Source organism: Ambystoma mexicanum, chromosome 12 (assembly GCF_040938575.1).
Source record: "Ambystoma mexicanum isolate Mex_15411 chromosome 12, UKY_AmexF1_1, whole genome shotgun sequence".
NCBI classification, from domain to species: Eukaryota; Metazoa; Chordata; class Amphibia; order Caudata; family Ambystomatidae; genus Ambystoma; species Ambystoma mexicanum.
The window spans coordinates 1,100,514,771-1,100,531,659 of NC_090936.1; the positions used below are offsets into that span (position 1 = coordinate 1,100,514,771).

General features: G+C 44.3%; 1 protein-coding gene across 4 annotated transcripts in view; it reads right to left on the minus strand.

The window, feature by feature from the left end:
• The window catches only part of LOC138514280 (uncharacterized), a 314,981-nt gene that overhangs the window by 105,896 nt on the left and 192,196 nt on the right, over nt 1-16,889 (minus strand). For all 4 annotated transcript variants that reach the window (XM_069629661.1, XM_069629659.1, XM_069629658.1 and 1 more), the window contains exon 4: nt 13,463-13,576. In XM_069629661.1, the coding sequence (XP_069485762.1) occupies nt 13,463-13,576 (114 nt within the window). The remainder of the gene's footprint in view (nt 1-13,462; nt 13,577-16,889) is intronic.

A 16,889-nucleotide genomic window follows, 5' to 3' on the forward strand; every position in this document is an offset into this window, starting at 1 on the left:
TGCAATTCACTTAAAGGAAGGTTAGTAATTATGCAGTATGGAAAACCAGTTCACAAGAATGAAGATCCTAACTTTATAAGTCCAATACCTGTGTTGCATGGGGCCTTGTGCCCAAAAGTCACAAAGTTCCTTTAGGAGAGGAGAAAAAGTCAGGAAGACTACCTGTGGTGGTGAAAAATATTCCAGAAGACTTCAAGGATTTTACAGGTAAGAAAAATACTTTTTCAAACAGCTTTTAAAGCAAAGTTATTCACAAAGTTTATTATAGGGGAGATAGGGGCATCTGTAAGTATTCCGATTACTCATCGCCTTTACTCCGATTTTCCCAAGTGACATGGCAGGTGGACTGGGAGTTGCTGGAGGTAGGTTTTCCCACCGTTGGCTCCAGTAGAAGATGCCCAGGAGCTGAGTGCAAGCCTTCCCGATGAAGAAATGCAGCAGGCACCGATGCAGGCCTCTTCCGGACACTCTACCAGACGGAAGGATAGGTTCCAGCGACAATCACTGCACACGGACCACAGCATGCGTCTCTCCAGTTGCAAATGAAGACAGCTTTTCTAAACGGAATCTCTTGATGGTGGGCAGGTGAAACTTGGTAGGAAGGCGACTGGCGGCCACTAAAGCGCCAGACTAAAACAAGGAATGGCAAGGCTTCTAACTGGGTAGCCCATTTCAGAAATTGTCGGTCCACTGGGTGGTCCTTGGACGATTTTGAAGGCTCAAAGTTGCACGAACATGAGAAGACGTCAAGACTGGTTCGTCCCACCAGTCCAATGGTCGAAGCACTGCAGAGGGCTTCACTGGGACAGTTGCATGAAAGGTCACCAAGCCTCTTCAGGAGTCGTCCACGGGTCTTCATTTGGCTGCACAGCTACACAGGATACTTGGCTCCATTGCTGATCTACTGGAATGGCTGCAGGAGTCCTCTTAGTATCCCAAATCCAGGCTCATGGAAAAACCAGCCCACCAATGGTAAGGATCTGCACAACTCATTCAGCCAGCAGTGGTCCAATCAGGGACCACTGTGTGTTTCACTCATGCATGCACACCAGACTTTCAGGCACCTCAGTTGTGCAATAAGACCAGGCAGTCCCACCCTCGTCCTGGGCCCAGGCACATTAGACAACCAACCTTTAAGAAGCCAGTTAGGGGAGAGAAAACATACCTATATGTTCCCATGAAAGGGGGAGATTACTTACACATACTAGCAGTAAAGAAAGCCCTAGGTCCAATACATAGCTTGCCCCGGTAGTAATTGTTAGGATGCCACCTCATCCTACGATCCTGGACCAAGACACAAATAAAGACAAAGGTCAAGACGACTCATCCCGGCTTCTCTGCTGTCACTGGCCTAACCTGTTACTCTCTGCGTACATCCCCTATGAACAGATAGTTTTTCTCTTTATAATTCCCAAGCATACATACATAGAAGACAGGGCCTAAAACCAAGACAACAATCACGGTCAATGCAAAGACAGAGACTCATGCCCAAGCAAGTGTGCTGGGAAACCTTAAAATCAATGTGACTAAGTGATTTGCAAACACGGTTCAGGGTGGCTGCTCAAGAGTTTGGGAATTAGAGCAAAGAGTGGACTCTGCAGCTTCTTTCCTTTTGATTAGGCCTTTATTCTGAATTCATTTTCATTCTCATTCCTCTTGTGGTATTTATCGATGTGTTCCTTTTTGACTTAAAAGCCTGTCCTACGGGCATTCCTCCTTACACTACCCTAGAGCTCGTAAGGATGATTCCTGAGTTTGGATTACTACTTATCAAGAGGGGACCCTTCCTTAGTCTGAACATTTAAGGAAGGGCCCTGTTTTTAGCAACTCCTTTGACGGTTTTGGGGAATGGGAATGGGAAAGGCAGGGCTGACTAGGCCCATCTGGTTTGTGATGACCCTCATCTTTCCTTTTACTTCTGAAACCCAGGATAAAACCTTTTGAATTGCAGTCATTGTTGTGGGGGTGGGGGCTGCTAGGGCATCTAGCAAACCACATGGTGCTTGGCATCAGCACCATTGAGGCCAGGTGCATGGGTCACACACCATAGTTATAGCTGGGTGTGTGTTATGTTGCTCTCTCCTCGTGGCATGACTATGGCCACTGAGGCTGATGTGCAATACTTGCCCCCGCTTGCAGCAGGTGACAGAATGTGGTAGAGGCTTGTTGCTTCACTGAAAATAAACATCAGGTATAAGTGCATTGGTCGATTCATTAGTGATCCCCGGCAGTTGCATGTCCAGAAGCTGCTCTTCTCCCGCCGCAGAGCAAACATTGAGGATGTAATTAAGTGTTTGGCAGAGGTACTGTAGCTGGACACCAGTGCACAGTTATAAACAATACTGAGCTACAAGCGATAAGTGCTTGTAATGGCTCCATAACCATGACATTAGTAGGATAGAATAGTAAACACACAACTTTGAAAAAAAGGAGCAACCCTCAGAAATGGGCCAAAATATCCTATTTTAGGTGAAATGTTATGACCTAAACCGGCCTACAATGTTCTCCATTTAAAACAAAATAACGATAAATAGAACAGCTAAACAAAATATAGTTTTGCATCCTAGCCAAGGACTGATGAAAGTAGGTACAGGACAAATGATAGCAATTGAATAAAGACAATGGCAGATGTATTGGACTGAATCCACTAGGAATGATCTGCTTCACACACAAACAATTACTATCAATAAAGGGCAGAGGGGCAGGATTGCTCAAAATCAAATGAAATTGGCATTGGTCTTCTGTAGGGGCTGGACATTTGCCATGTCAACTGCTGGAGGCATCATTTTGATAGCCGGAAGGAATACATCGCCTGAATTCTGCAATTCCCCAGCCAGCATTGGTCAACTAGGTGGGAGTGAACTCGGTACTGGGTAATTTTACATGTTCCGCCTGACCCACTTCACCTAGACTACCAATGCCATGCCCAACTGAGTGAGTCAGGTTGTAAACATTTACTGTATATCTAGTGTTTATAGTTGGAGAAAAAAGCATTCACTATAATGGAGCCCTTATTTTATATCTCTTTATATGCCTGAAGAACAAGAGAAAACATATTACTATCATACTCTTCAGTGACTTGTTGGAGCAGTGCAACATGGTATATGATATTTACGCTGATGACACCAAGCTCAGTATCTACTAGATGCAACACGTAGGCCAACCTACTTTGCCACTTACCTATCTGCAATCAAAGAATGGGCATCCAAAAAAGGCTGGTTCTCTGCCTTAATTTGCCTCAACCCAGGCAAAACAGACCTACTCCCTCTATATGGAGATGTCTCAGGCTGCAAATCCCAGCCCAGCAACCTGCCCTGTCATCAAAATCAAAAACCTAGGAGTCACTTTCTACCAACACCTGGCCTACTGACATCACATGTCTTTGATAGATCCCACATCAAGTTCTGAAAAGCCTTTAAGTGTTCTATTCAAGAAGGCATACCAAGCTGATTGATGACCGCCGTGGCCCATGAATGTTCTATGGACAGTGCACTTCATACTTTCTCAACGTTCAAATCTATTTAACACTGATCATAGAGGAGTGTGGCAGCCCCTCTATTGAGAACAAACATGGTTCAAATAACCTTTTCTGGGGAATTTCTTCCACTTTGGAGGGTAATCAGACCCATCAGAGAGGAGAAATATTAATTTGCATGTCAAAAGGCTTGAGGGCTTCCATCCTCTGGAATTCCATGAACTGCTCCTTGGGAACCTTTAGCACAAAGTTACCTCTTTTCCACCACTACTGGTTCCCCTTCCCTTTACTTGAACTTGTCATCCTGGATAGAAAAGACTTTACATACCTGTCATAGCACGGGCTGCTGTGACACGACTACCGCTTGGAGAGCCTGGTGAGCTTGAGGGAATCACTATCAGTGCTTAAGTCAGGAAGATATACCCAAGGACCCTGACCACAGGGCTTAAGGAAAATCACCCCATCCCCGCTGACAGTTGTGCTGGCATCTGTTGTTCATGCTCTGGGTTCCTACTATCTCCTGCACTCGGTTGCCTGTTGTATTCCGCTCCCGGATTGGATGCTGAACCTGCCTCATGCTGATGGCAGCACCCTGCAGTAGAAGCCTGTTACAAAATGGAACCCGGTGGTAGATGCTGAAAATGCCAACCAAATACAAAATGGTGGATGATGGCATAGTTAATTGTTTGACCCTGAGGAAGACAGGTAAATGTCCAGAATGTCTAAACATATCGTTCATGTACCTTTTGCAGCATCCTATGGTGTGAAATATGTAATTATTAAGCAAGTAATGTGTAAGGAACCCATGGTGGCAACAGTAAAGACAGACACAAGTGGTCATAGTTCAAGGGTGTTTAATAAACTGTATAATGGGTGAGATAAACGTCTAATCTAAACCTAAATCTAAGATGGGAGGAAGTTACGACCATCAAATAATAATAACACCGTCCAAGTGGATTCTAGTTAAATCAAAAGAGCCTATACTGGAAAACTATTGCCAATCCTTACTGCTTTGTTTACAAAATAGTGTGGGATAATGCTCACAAGAAAAGAAAGAAGTATTCTCAAAATGATAAGTCAGGATGGTATTGATGGGGTCTCCCTTCCCCACATTTGTAGCACAGGACAAGGCAGGACTCTTGAGCACAGCAGACTACTGGGCCTCGCCAGCACAAAGTTACAGTTTATTTCCAAAATATCAGGGCCTTCTGTGGCCAAATCTCTTTTACACCAAGTCTCTTGTGTTAGGGAGAATTCTCTGTTTAAGCTGAATTTCCTAACCTAGTGAGTCCCCCAGCAGCTTTGCTGGATTTTTGGGGTTTATTTTTTTCTCCTGCCAAGGGTGAGACTCTTTTACCCTCACTCTTGGGCATGATTTGAGTGTGTTTCTTTGACTCTAGATGTGTTTAATGGGCTATGGGGTCTTTTACTCCATAGGGCTTCATGTGTTTTTGTGATGTGTGTTACAAAGCACCCTCAGTGCAGTAACACAGGGGTGTCATAGTGACCCCTCAATATAGATTCCATACCCTGGGACTGACTACTGTCTCCCAGGGCAGGTAAAGTCACCATTGACTTTGCTAGTCTCAAATTCTGAACAGAACCAGTACAAAGCATCATATTATGGACGTACTGGCCGGGGCATTCAATTGCCCCGCGGTCTGTTAGTTGAGGGGGCACGTCTCCGTCCCCCCTGATCGAGTTTTGGCTGGTGGCAGTGGATAATACTTTTTATATTCGACCGCGAATATATCTCTATGGGATTTCCCATTGTTCGAGGCTACCAACTTTAATTATTTAATTCCTATAGCCTCGAACATACCGCCGGTTTATTTATTTAATATTAATTCTCCGGTTGGTATTTTTTGCCAGAACTCGGTTCTAAAATGGTGTTTGTGTTCGCTTCTGTGACTCCAACCCAAGTTGAGCCCTTTGTTCCACTTTTTGGCGGGCTTCTCCACAGAAGCCCTCCAAAGTGGTGCCAATCTGTCTGGGGTACTTAGGAGGAGTGGAGGGGGATTTAGGCACCCTGGACTGAGTTGCCTAGGCAACTCAAGTCGCACTCCGTCCTGATTGGCCCAAGTGGTGAGCCGGCCGGCTCACCACTTAGCATGTTTGAGTGACAGCTAGGCTGAGTGAATTGGGGTTTTCTGCATAAAAGCAGGGCTTTGGGGACTGGAACTTCAGAAGTCGCCACAGGACCTAAGAATACGACGAGGGAGAAGCTGAGCTGACCTGCTACGACGACACCACCGGTGGAGCCCTGCTGAACCGTCTCACCACTTTTCCCAACGACAGAGGAGATCTCCAGCCCGGAGAGTCTTCTTCCTTAGACTGGTGGGGATAACCAGTCTGCTTCCTTTTTTTGCTTCCTGGAGCATCTCATGGCCGCCTTGCCTGTGCCAAGCACCCCGGCAACCGGGATACCACGTTTTACCACTACCGCGAATCAAAGGGTAGTACCTTTAACCGGAAAACTCTGCGGCTGGTTTCTTCCCTGGCAGTGCAACGACCTTCATCTTTCCTCCACGTCTAGATATTCTCTTCCTCTAGACGATGCCGTGACTTGCATCCGCTGCCAGGAACAACTGCCCCCGCTGGAGGATCCTTTCCACATAAGGTACCGTGTTCCGCCTGGCTTCCCTTGCAACCGACTGTATGGGGTAGATTTAGCCCCCGGCTTTCGACCCTGGATTAGCCTGGGACACCCTGGCTAAACTTTTCTGAGCCTAACTAAAACCTTTCTGAACTCCCTGCAAGACCTTTTAAGCCTGTTGTCATTGTGTGATCTTGGGTGCATTTGTGCCCTGCTCTCTCCAAGAGTGGGCCCGGCCTATGGACTTTGGCTCACAAGTAAGTTTTGACTTTCCTGCCTTGCTTAAGAGTTCCTAAGTATTAGTGTGGTGTATTTTCCTACATTCTGCCTTTTTCCCTCCCTTTTTCGTTAACTTATTGGAGTGCCATCTATAGTTAAGCGCTCACCTCTGTCTGGAAATAAGTGGTGTTAACTAAGACTTGTCTGATAAGGAATAAGGGATGTATATATATAATAGTAACTGTGTTTAGAGTGATTTACAATAATAGTGCTGGAGTGTTTCAATCAGTGTGTTTTTAAATAAATAATTATATACCTTGATACCAAAGCTCTGGTCAGTGTTTGCTTGTGCTATTGTGTCGGAGTGTCTATTGTGTATACTTTACATACTGCCTAACTCTTCTTGAGGGAAGTCTGACTGCTCAGCCACAGCTACCATGTAAATCTGGGTGGGACAGACTGCTACCAAGTGGGTTTACTGCCAACACCTGTAGTCCTAAATCTTTTGCAGTGGTCCCCAAGGGAACTGCACAGGTTTCTGCCTAACACTGGTGTACAGCGGTGGGATTTGTATTGAGTATACATTTTAGAGTGCTTTAGGATACCTTAGTGCAACTAACCACAAAGCTTAGCACTGAAAAAGTAATCTTTCTAACATGTCAACTATGGAAAATTATAGTCAAGAGTCCCTTGCTACAAAAACTGCTGATTGTTTAAGAGTTCTCTGTAAGCATAAGAATCTCCTGACTAAAGGCAAGAAAATGGAATTGATAGAAAGGTTGTTAGCTAACCAAAGTCTGGATGATGGTTCAGAGGAACCTACCATGCCAGAAACTGTAGATAACAGTATAGAGATTGATGTTGATCAAAATGTTGATAATCTTGAGGAAGAGTCAGAAGAGGAGGGTGAGGCTGCTGTGACTGTCCCCCCTAGGCCTCTGTCTGCTCTACCAGCTGTACCTACTGGACCTTTGCCAGGTCCCACGCTTAGTCCTCAATATCTTGAGCTAGAGAAAATGAAACTTGAATTAGAATTCAAGAGACTGAATACTCAGGCTGAACAAAGACACCAGGAACTGAATCAAGAACTCAGGCTAAGGGAAATGGAGCTCAAGCATGAGCTGGAAATGAAGAAATTATCTGTAGACAATGCTTCTCTCTCTGACTCCTCTAGAAGTTCCAGTCCTAAAAGACCCCGGATGCCTAAGGAATTGATTGGTATGTATGAGCCTAAATTGGATGTGTTGGATTGGTTGTCTCTGTTTGAATATAATCATGGGCTCCAGAACATCACAGGAAATGACTTACTCACCTGGTTGTTCTCTAGGCTTCCCCCTGTTGCAACTTATGTGGTAATGGAGTTGGGGGAGGAGGATAGGAAGGATTATGAATGTGTGAAACTAGCTTTGATAGCTAGATTTGGGAAGACCCCTTCCCAGTACCTTAAGAGGTTTAGGACCCTCAAAAAAAATGATGGTACCCCTTGGGCTACCTGGGTGAGTGAGTGTTTGAAGAACTTAGAGGGGTGGATTAAGGGTTACAAGGTGAACACTTATGAGGGAATGAGAAATCTTGTAATTTTGGAGTCAATTTATGATGCCTGCTCTCCTGAGCTCAGACAGCACTTGGCTGATTCAAAGGAATTAGATCCTAGAAGACTAGCTAAGGCTGCTGACTTGTGGGTTGCCAACAGGGCTACTCACAAGGATTCAGGGGTCACTCAGAAAAAGGATGAGGGAAAGCAGCCACCTAAAGTGAATCCAGAGAATTCTAATACCTCCCATACCAAAGAGGGCCACAAACAACAAAATAACCAGGGTAAGCCCCAGGGTAAACCAGATCAGGCTAGTGTACCTTCTGGTCAACAACCAGAAGGAGGTCAGAACAAGCCATCCTTTCAGAGAGCATTTGGACAATGCTATATCTGTAAGGCTATTGACCATATCAAAGGGGATCCCAGATGCAAGGGTAAACCTGCAGGGATCAGCACAGTCTCCTTAGCCTTCACTCCTGAGGATGAAGTACAGATGGCTAGTGCTCACTTTGAAGCTTTTGCTGAAGAACCTTTGGGTCTTCAAGCAACTGTGTCTATAGAGTCCATGGATCTGGTTAAGTCGCAGAATAGGGTTGTGTATAACTCCCTACCTACAAACTCTAAAGTGTATTATATGGACAGTGTTCTTGTCAATGGCCAGGATACTCCTGCCAGGAGAGACACTGGGGCCAGCAGAACAGTAGTGGTTGAAAGCTTCTTTCAACCTGAGGATGTGGCAAAAGCACCCAAAGGTCCCACTAAGATGTCTGGAGGCCCTGTCCAAATGGTTCCTATTCTACCAGCACTCATTCAGTGTAACAACATGACAGTGAGGATCCCTGTCAGTGTGCAGACTGAGGTGCCCGGGAAAGTCCTGTTGGGGAATGACCTGAGAACTCTAGGAGTAGTGTCACATACCCCCAGGCCTCCCAGTATGGAGAACCAGAACCTAACCAAATTGGCTACAGAGGCCACCTTAAGGGACCACTCTAAGCCTGTGGGAACCTCTACTGAGACCCCCACTACAAGCCCTGGTGTTCGTAAGTTGACCTCTAACCCAGGCACATTTCGGGCTAGTACATTAGGGAAATGGGAGCCCCAACCAAGCTCCATCATTGTTCCCCCAGTTTCAGAGTCTGTGACCCCCCCCTGCTTCTGAGGAAGAGGAGGATAGACCTACTGGACCCTTACCTAGGCCTGAGAGAACTGATAATTCTCAATGCTGGTGGAAAACCAGGAAAGAAAAGTCTAAGGCCAAAACCCTTCAGACTGTTGGACCTTCTACTGAAGACCCCAACTCTAATCCTAATATTAGGGGGGAAACTCCTAAAGTAGGTAAGGTTAGATCTAAGAGGAAGGGGAAGAAGGTAAATTGTCTAACCCTATCCCCCCTCCAACCAAGAGGCCTAAGACCCAACCTGCTCCCACAAGAGAGGTGGTGAGGAACCTTGGAGGCCCCTCTAGATCTAAGGGAATCCTTTATAAGGACCCCTTGAAAAAGCCTAACACAGGTTCAGAAGTTGTACCAACTTCTGAGGGACTGGTCAACCAGATCCCCTATAGTTTCAAAAAAACTGATGCTCCTCAAAGGGTTTGTAGGTCATACAGCTTGCAAAGGAAAACCTTTGATTTGACCATAGAACATAGGTCAAGGTGTCACCACCAAAATGCTGATGGTCTCTCTAGGATGTATGTCATCGACTAGAGGTATGAGATTCTTCCAGGAGTGGATTAAATCCTCCTGTCCCTTAGTCTCGGGGGGGGGGGGGCGAGTGTTAGGGAGAATTCTCTGTTTAGGCTGAATTTCCTAACCTAGTGAGTCCCCCAGCAGCTTTGCTGGATTTTTGGGGTTTATTTTTTTCTCCTGCCAAGGGTGAGACTCTTTTACCCTCACTCTTGGGCATGATTTGAGTGTGTTTCTTTGACTCTAGATGTGTTTAATGGGCTATGCAGTCTTTTACTCCATAGGGCTTCATGTGTTTTTGTGATGTGTGTTACACAGCACCCTCAGGGCAGTAACACAGGGGTGTCATAGTGACCCCCCAACATAGATTCCATACCCTGGGACTGACTACTGTCTCCCAGGGCATGTAAAGTCACCATTGACTTTGCTAGTCTCAAATTCTGAACAGAACCAGTACAAACCATCATATTATGGACGTACTGGCCGGGGCAATTCGATTGCCCCGGGGTCTGTTATTCGAGGGGGCACGTCTCAGTCCCCCCTGATCGAGTTTTGGCTGGTGGCAGTGGATACTACTTTTTATATTCGACCGCGAATATATCTCTATGGGATTTCCCATTGTTCGAGGCTACCAACTTTAATTATTTAATTCCTATAGCCTCGAACATACCGCCGGTTTATTTATTTAATATTAATTCTCCGGTTGGTATTTTTTGCCAGAACTCGGTTCTAAAATGGCGTTTGTGTTCGCTTCTGTGACTCCAACCCAAGTTGAGCCCTTTGTTCCACTTTTTGGCGGGCTTCTCCACAGAAGCCCTCCAAAGTGGTGCCACTCTGTCTGGGGTACTTAGGAAGGGTGGAGGGGGATTTAGGCACCCTGGACTGAGTTGCCTAGGCAACTCAAGTCGCACTCCGTCCTGATTGGCCCAAGTGGTGAGCCGGCTGGCTCACCACTTGATACCTTGATACCAAAGCTCTGGTCAGTGTTTGCTTGTGCTATTGTGTCGGAGTGCCTATTGTGTATACTTTACATACTGCCTAACTCTTCTTGAAGGAAGTCTGACTGCTCAGCCACAGCTACCAGGTATATCTGGGTGGTACAGACTGCTACCAAGTGGGTTTACTGCCAACACCTGTAGTCCTAAATCTTTTGCAGTGGTCCCCAAGGGAACTGCACAGGTTTCTGCCTAACATCTTGCCTCAGAGGACCTGATGTATAACAACCAACAAAAACATAAGTTCCTTAAATAAATCTTCACAGGGCGATTACTCTTTGCATTAGGATCCACCTCTGCCAGGCTCTGATCCTTCGTACAACGTGGGCCTCCCTCCATCGCGCACACTACGGCCTTTCATTCAAATTGTCAGCAGCTTGTAACATTCAGGAGCCTTAATATCTTTTTAAACAACCATTCACCGTGGACAACCCTCAGCCGGGTTCACTATTGTCGACACAATGTTCACAGGTGTGTTATGCTTCACACCAATTTGCAGGCATCCCTCAGCTGGGTTCACGTTTGCCAAATACACAGTTCACTTTGCTTTCTCACAATGCGGGATTCACTCTTGTTAGCTTTCCCCTTGGCATCCCTCCCTCAGGTTCACATAGCCATTCTAACACAGCTCATGATTTTGTAATATAGTTCATGATTTGCTCATTAGAAAGCAGGGTTCCCTTACCCTAGCTTTCTCTTGCCATATCTCCTTTGGGTTCATATTTGCCTTAGTTCATAATTTCACAACCTTATTAGAAAGTGGGGATCCCTGCCCCTAGCTTTCTTTTGGCATCCCTCTGTCGGGTTCACACTTACCACAATTCACACAACAGTTCTTTTAGACCCCTTTGGTTCTTCCTTTTACCTAAGTCCGGATCTCAGCCCCCAGTCGTGTTTTCCTTTGAGCCTCCAGCCAGTCTTCACTTTCCTTTCCGTTCTTGTCAATGCGTCAGATACTTTCGGTTGTACAAGGGGTTTGACTTGACCCTTGTATGACCCCTGTGACTCCTCACGCCGGCCTCTCGTAGGGCCTCCTGGTACTTGTAGTTTCAACAATGGGGACCAGTCAGAGTCATTCAAGTGAGCGACACGCGACGCCGGACCACTCTGCATCTGGCCGTTCACTGGGGTTTCTTGAGTTCAAATACACAAGATTTTTGTCACAAGTTCTTTCTTCAACAATGTTGCTGCCTACAACCTTGGCCCCAGCACAGTTTGGTTTATTATCAGTACTCTGTGACTCACTGGCTGTACTGAACTGTTGTTTTTTCTTGTCTCAGGAGACAAGGACGGCACCACAGTGGCAAGCGCTTCTCCCCGCTTGGGCTATCAGCGCGGGAGGGCCCTGTGTTCCATTAATACCTGTCACACCACACACCAGCTGGACTTCCCGGTCTTATGATTTCCCTTTTGGATGCTTTGTGGATCTGAGTTGAAAAGGGTGAGGGCAATTCCCTCCTTGATGTCCTTTCAGGTCTCACCACCTTTCTTCTCTGTTTGAACTGATGGTCCGGAATAGTTGCTTCCTCATGCATTTGGCTTTGCTCAAAGTGTGTTCTCGTGCTCTGCCTTTTATCCCTATGGGGAAGAGAAAGGGCCGTCAGGTGTGTGTAATTATTGGCAATTGTCTGACTCTGCCTGAACTTTGTGTTGAAACATGTCAGGTAAACGGCTTTATTGCCGGTCTGTTGTCTGTCACGATGTGAGAAATTGTTTGTGTCGGAAAAGGGGGGAGTTAGATTTTCTAAGTATCATATGGGGTAGGATGGGGAAAAAGTGTCACAAGGAAGGGGGTGGTTGGTTAAATCAGAAAGGTGAGCTTTGTAGGGTTTGTGAATTGAATAGAGGAGATCTTCGGAAGGGTAGTGTTTTGTCACAACAGATTGGGACGTGGAGGAGAATGATTGGGAGTATTCAGGTATGCAACGGGAGAACAGGGAGTCTGGGAGATCTAGTGTCCTAGTGCAGAGGGTTTTGAGCTGCTATTGGATTTACCAGATATGGAGGGGTTGTTGGATTTGGGTAAGGAAGATTCTTTGGGTGGAAGGGACGTAGATGTGGAATAACTTACAAAGACCTCAGGGACTTCGTCCTCCTCGCCTTCGTCCCTAGTATAATCCTGAATCTTACCAGAGCATAACCCTGGGCTCACCTACCCAGGTGATCCTCCCTCTCTCGTCCACCCCCAGGGTTGGATATGAGAGCGCAGCCCTTCCCTGGCCACCTGAATAAGGGATTCTCAAGGTCTGCTTGGCAGAATACCCTCAGGTTTCTCACAGATGTATGGAAAGCAATACAAACATTGACACACCTATTGTGGTGCCACAGAAAAGTAGAACTAATTCCACTTTCCTTTATGTATATTTGTAACTAATAAAGAAGAAATTTTAATCGCAAGATGTTGCATCCAGTTTTGTGAGAGCACGAACACTTACTCGAATTTTGGCACAAAACTCCAGGAGTGCGGCTCAGGACTGCACCGGTGCGGAGAACGGGGATATATATATATATATATATATATATATATATATATATATATATATATATATATATATATATATATATATATATATATATATATATATATATATATATATATATATATACAGTATGCCTGCACAGCACAGCACTCCCCTCCTGCTGAGAGTCCCTCTCACCCCCTCTAGCCTGCTTTTAGTGTGCAGGATCCCCAATTCATCTCCACGTACCAGCTAGTTGTATTCCCTGGTGTAATGCTCACTCCTGCCATGCCCAGCATTCTCTTGCTTTCTGACACTAGGTTTGCACAAAAACTCCCAAAATAAAAAAGAATAAAACTAAAAACATGATCATTGCTATCAGAACATGTATGTGGTGCAATAGGGTTTGCATCGGCATCCAAATGTTGCATAGATCACTTACTAGGAATATACATAAAGAATGATTGATATGGAAACACACATATGATTTGTGCTTTTACCTTCCAACGCTGAACTGTTTGTTTCTTGTTTACTATCTGGCGTTCTGGCATCATTCTTACGTGTACCTTCCCTTGTGCTGTCGTAAGGAGAAGGTGTGATCTCATCATGAAGACCTGTTGGGAAATCATTTAGTATGGAAATGTATATAGATCTTTTTTGTATATTCATCAAAATAGTCAAAATGTTAGCAAAACTGGCACACTGTTATGTGCTTTAATTGCTTGAGAATGGTTTATTGCCCGGTAATTGAACTGGTGGATTTAGTTGCAGGTGGCATTTCTCTGGCACTGACACAGCCCTCAAATCCAGCATTTCAGCAATACAATTAACAATTCTAGTAAAAGAAATGGCAAGACACAGATGCAATAACTTCATAAACCTGATTCTTTTGATCATTGTTCATTATGTTATCCTCCCTTTCTATATTGTCCATATATCACACCCATCTACAGGGGCTTTCGTGTACTTTATTGAATGAGACGGGAAAATAAACGAATGTGTGACTGAAGGATCAATGGGGAATGAAGGTATCGCAACTTTGCCGTAAGCGTTCATTCAAGACTCTCGGTATGTTTGTGTACTTCATCTTGGCTGCTTAATTTGTGTCTCCCAGCTTATCTCCCACCTTTTCCAAATAGTCGGCCATTGAATAAAGTGCCAACATGTTGAGGAATCTGGCCAACTCTGGGTCCTGGTTGGCTATGTGACCAAAAAAAATAATGGGAGTTGAAGAGACATGCCAGCAATAAAAATGCCATTTGCAGTATTACATTTTGTTGTGGAATCCCCCCGGTCCTCTTTCTGCCATCATCTAACCTCCTGACCCTTCCCTTACACCCCTGTATGTGGGCTAGGGGAATATTGCTGCCTGTATTTTCTCCACTGGTGTTCTAACACCTGCCTATTTACCTTGTACAGAACTCTGAAACAGTCTTTAAATGGCCGTAGTTCAACTTATACCTTGGTCTGATTCTGTCCTAATTTACATCACACCCTGCAAGCCAGAGCCTAACCGCCACTCCAGGCGGTAGAACGAAATGCCCACCTAGGGCTGTGGTAGGTTTTGTGGCAGAGAATATGCTGTACCCGAAGCAAGGCTCTGGAGAAAGTTGGATTTCTGCACTTTAGTGCAAGAGAAACTACTACCCGGAGCACCTGACAGGCTTACTATTGGACAGAAATACTGTTGCAGGTCTACCTTCTGGGTGTGGCTATGTATGAATACGTATTACCCTTGTTGTGTATGATAAACATTAGGTGCTATCAATATCTTCTCTACACAGTTTTATTATGAACCCAACAAATATTTTCACTTGCAAAATAGTTTCTTTTATGTTCATGAATAGAAGCACATTAATAATGCTCTCACTCTCTTGTTTAGAATTAATGTACATTTGTTCTCTTGTTGAGATTGTATTTGAGCATTAAAAATAGATTAGCCAAACACTGTACAGTTCCTAATATTAGCAATAAAGTAGTTGAGTAGATACCCAGCATCCTATTCTAATATTCAATTTGAAAATGTTACAACTACCTACCACCACTCAACAATCTGTATGTAGCCACTGCATCCAAGTAAAACCTAAAATAATACTCACAATGTTGATGCTGTGTATTGGCACACCAGGGGACAGGTGAGGGCATACAGACCAACTTCTGGATAACCCCTTATGTGGAAAGGGTTAACAACTCTGTCCATAAAATCCATGGCTTCTATGGGTAGTTAACTAAGAACAATCTAAAAGAGATCTGCAGCCTTGGAAAAGAAAAATATCTGTTGACAAATATACATATGAATGACTTATTTCAGCCCCCCAAAAAATACTGAAACTGCGATTTTTAGCCACATGATCAGTTTACTGTTTCAGGGCGATGACATCTGAAAGCTGTCTGTTGCTTGTTTCCAAGGCAGTCTGGCTTTGTCATTTTGGTCTGCCACCAAATTATTGAAGCAAACATTAAATATCATAATTTGGAAACATTGGCGAAGTACCAGTTTTGGGCCCAAAGACTAGAACTACAGTCTTGGCCTATTCATTAAAGTTTCTGCCTACTTTTATACCCAGGCAGGTCAGGATCTTATGGGTCAGCAGTGTCCTCCGGGCGCTGCTCTTTCATTGTCTAGAGTATCATTGTCATAACCTTTGGTGACATTTCAGAAACTCCCTTCAAACCTCTGAAACAGCTAGTTTATAAAGGCTAAGTCCCACTCCTGTTTCTCTGTTAGCCTAGCAGTAGAAACAGTTGAACTGACCATCTTCCTTTTTTGTTTGCATTCGAAATTAAGCCAATCTTGTCGTTTTCAGTCACATATGAAATGACATGTTTGAACAAGGTGGGTCTTTGCCAAATAATAAAAGACGTCTGCGTTTTATCCAAAAGGATTTTTAGCTATCAGCATGTCCGAAAAAAAGTGTTCAACCTTTAGTGTTTTATCCATATTAGCCTGGACATATGCCTATTTTGTTTACATAAACATCTTTGGATGAGCATATGTACAAAAAACCTTGGATGATATACAGCCATTTGATATGTGTGTTTTGCTCTGTGCAATTAAATCCTTTTAAAATAATTCTCTTGCATTTGATTTTTAATTGTTGCACATTCTGCTACTGTGTTTACATAATAATGCAAGTACATTGCTACACGCTAACTATAACAAAGCAGAGAGAGATCATTTGTTTTAAAAAAACATTTGTTTAATGGGACATGGTTAGATGATAGGCTGGTTGCTTAGGCTATTCCTTATCTCGTGCTTTCTGAATAGAAATAAATACATGCATTTTCAAACACTTAAATATTTATTTGTGGCTTGCAGTGAACAAATTAACCCTATTAAGCATTATTTACTAATAGGTTCCGTAATGTTCTGTATTTTTACAATTTTGCTTGAAAAGAGCAGGCTGTCAAAGTCAACAATTCTGTAAGGACAGTTTTGTCAGTTTGGAAATGCAACATTGTCAAATTGAAATAGGAATATTTCACTTTTGTCTGCAGGCCTATGTGACCTGGCTTGGAGCTTGGAGCTGTTAAATTGTAGGAATATCATGCAATTTATGACAGATCCTCTCAGGAACCTCATATGTGATACACAGGGAGGAGGAATGCGTTCCAATTCAGGAATGCACCAGAGCATTTTAGCAAATGTGCCTAATCTTTCAAGAAGTGTCTTCAACCATCCACCTAGAACCAGACACAAGGGATTCCAGGAAGGATGCCCATTGTTATTAAGTCAGAAATTGTTGATGCCATTGTCCAGCCATGGCATAGAGGAACCTGTCCCTCTATGTAGAGGCTAAACACAAGACGGCTGCCCATTTAGGCATGTTGTTCGCTGGGATTACCTAATTGACTTTGTTAATTGGTTATTGTCCTTCCCACTCATAATTTCATTCACCACTTGGATCAGGCAGTTATTTAGGCAAT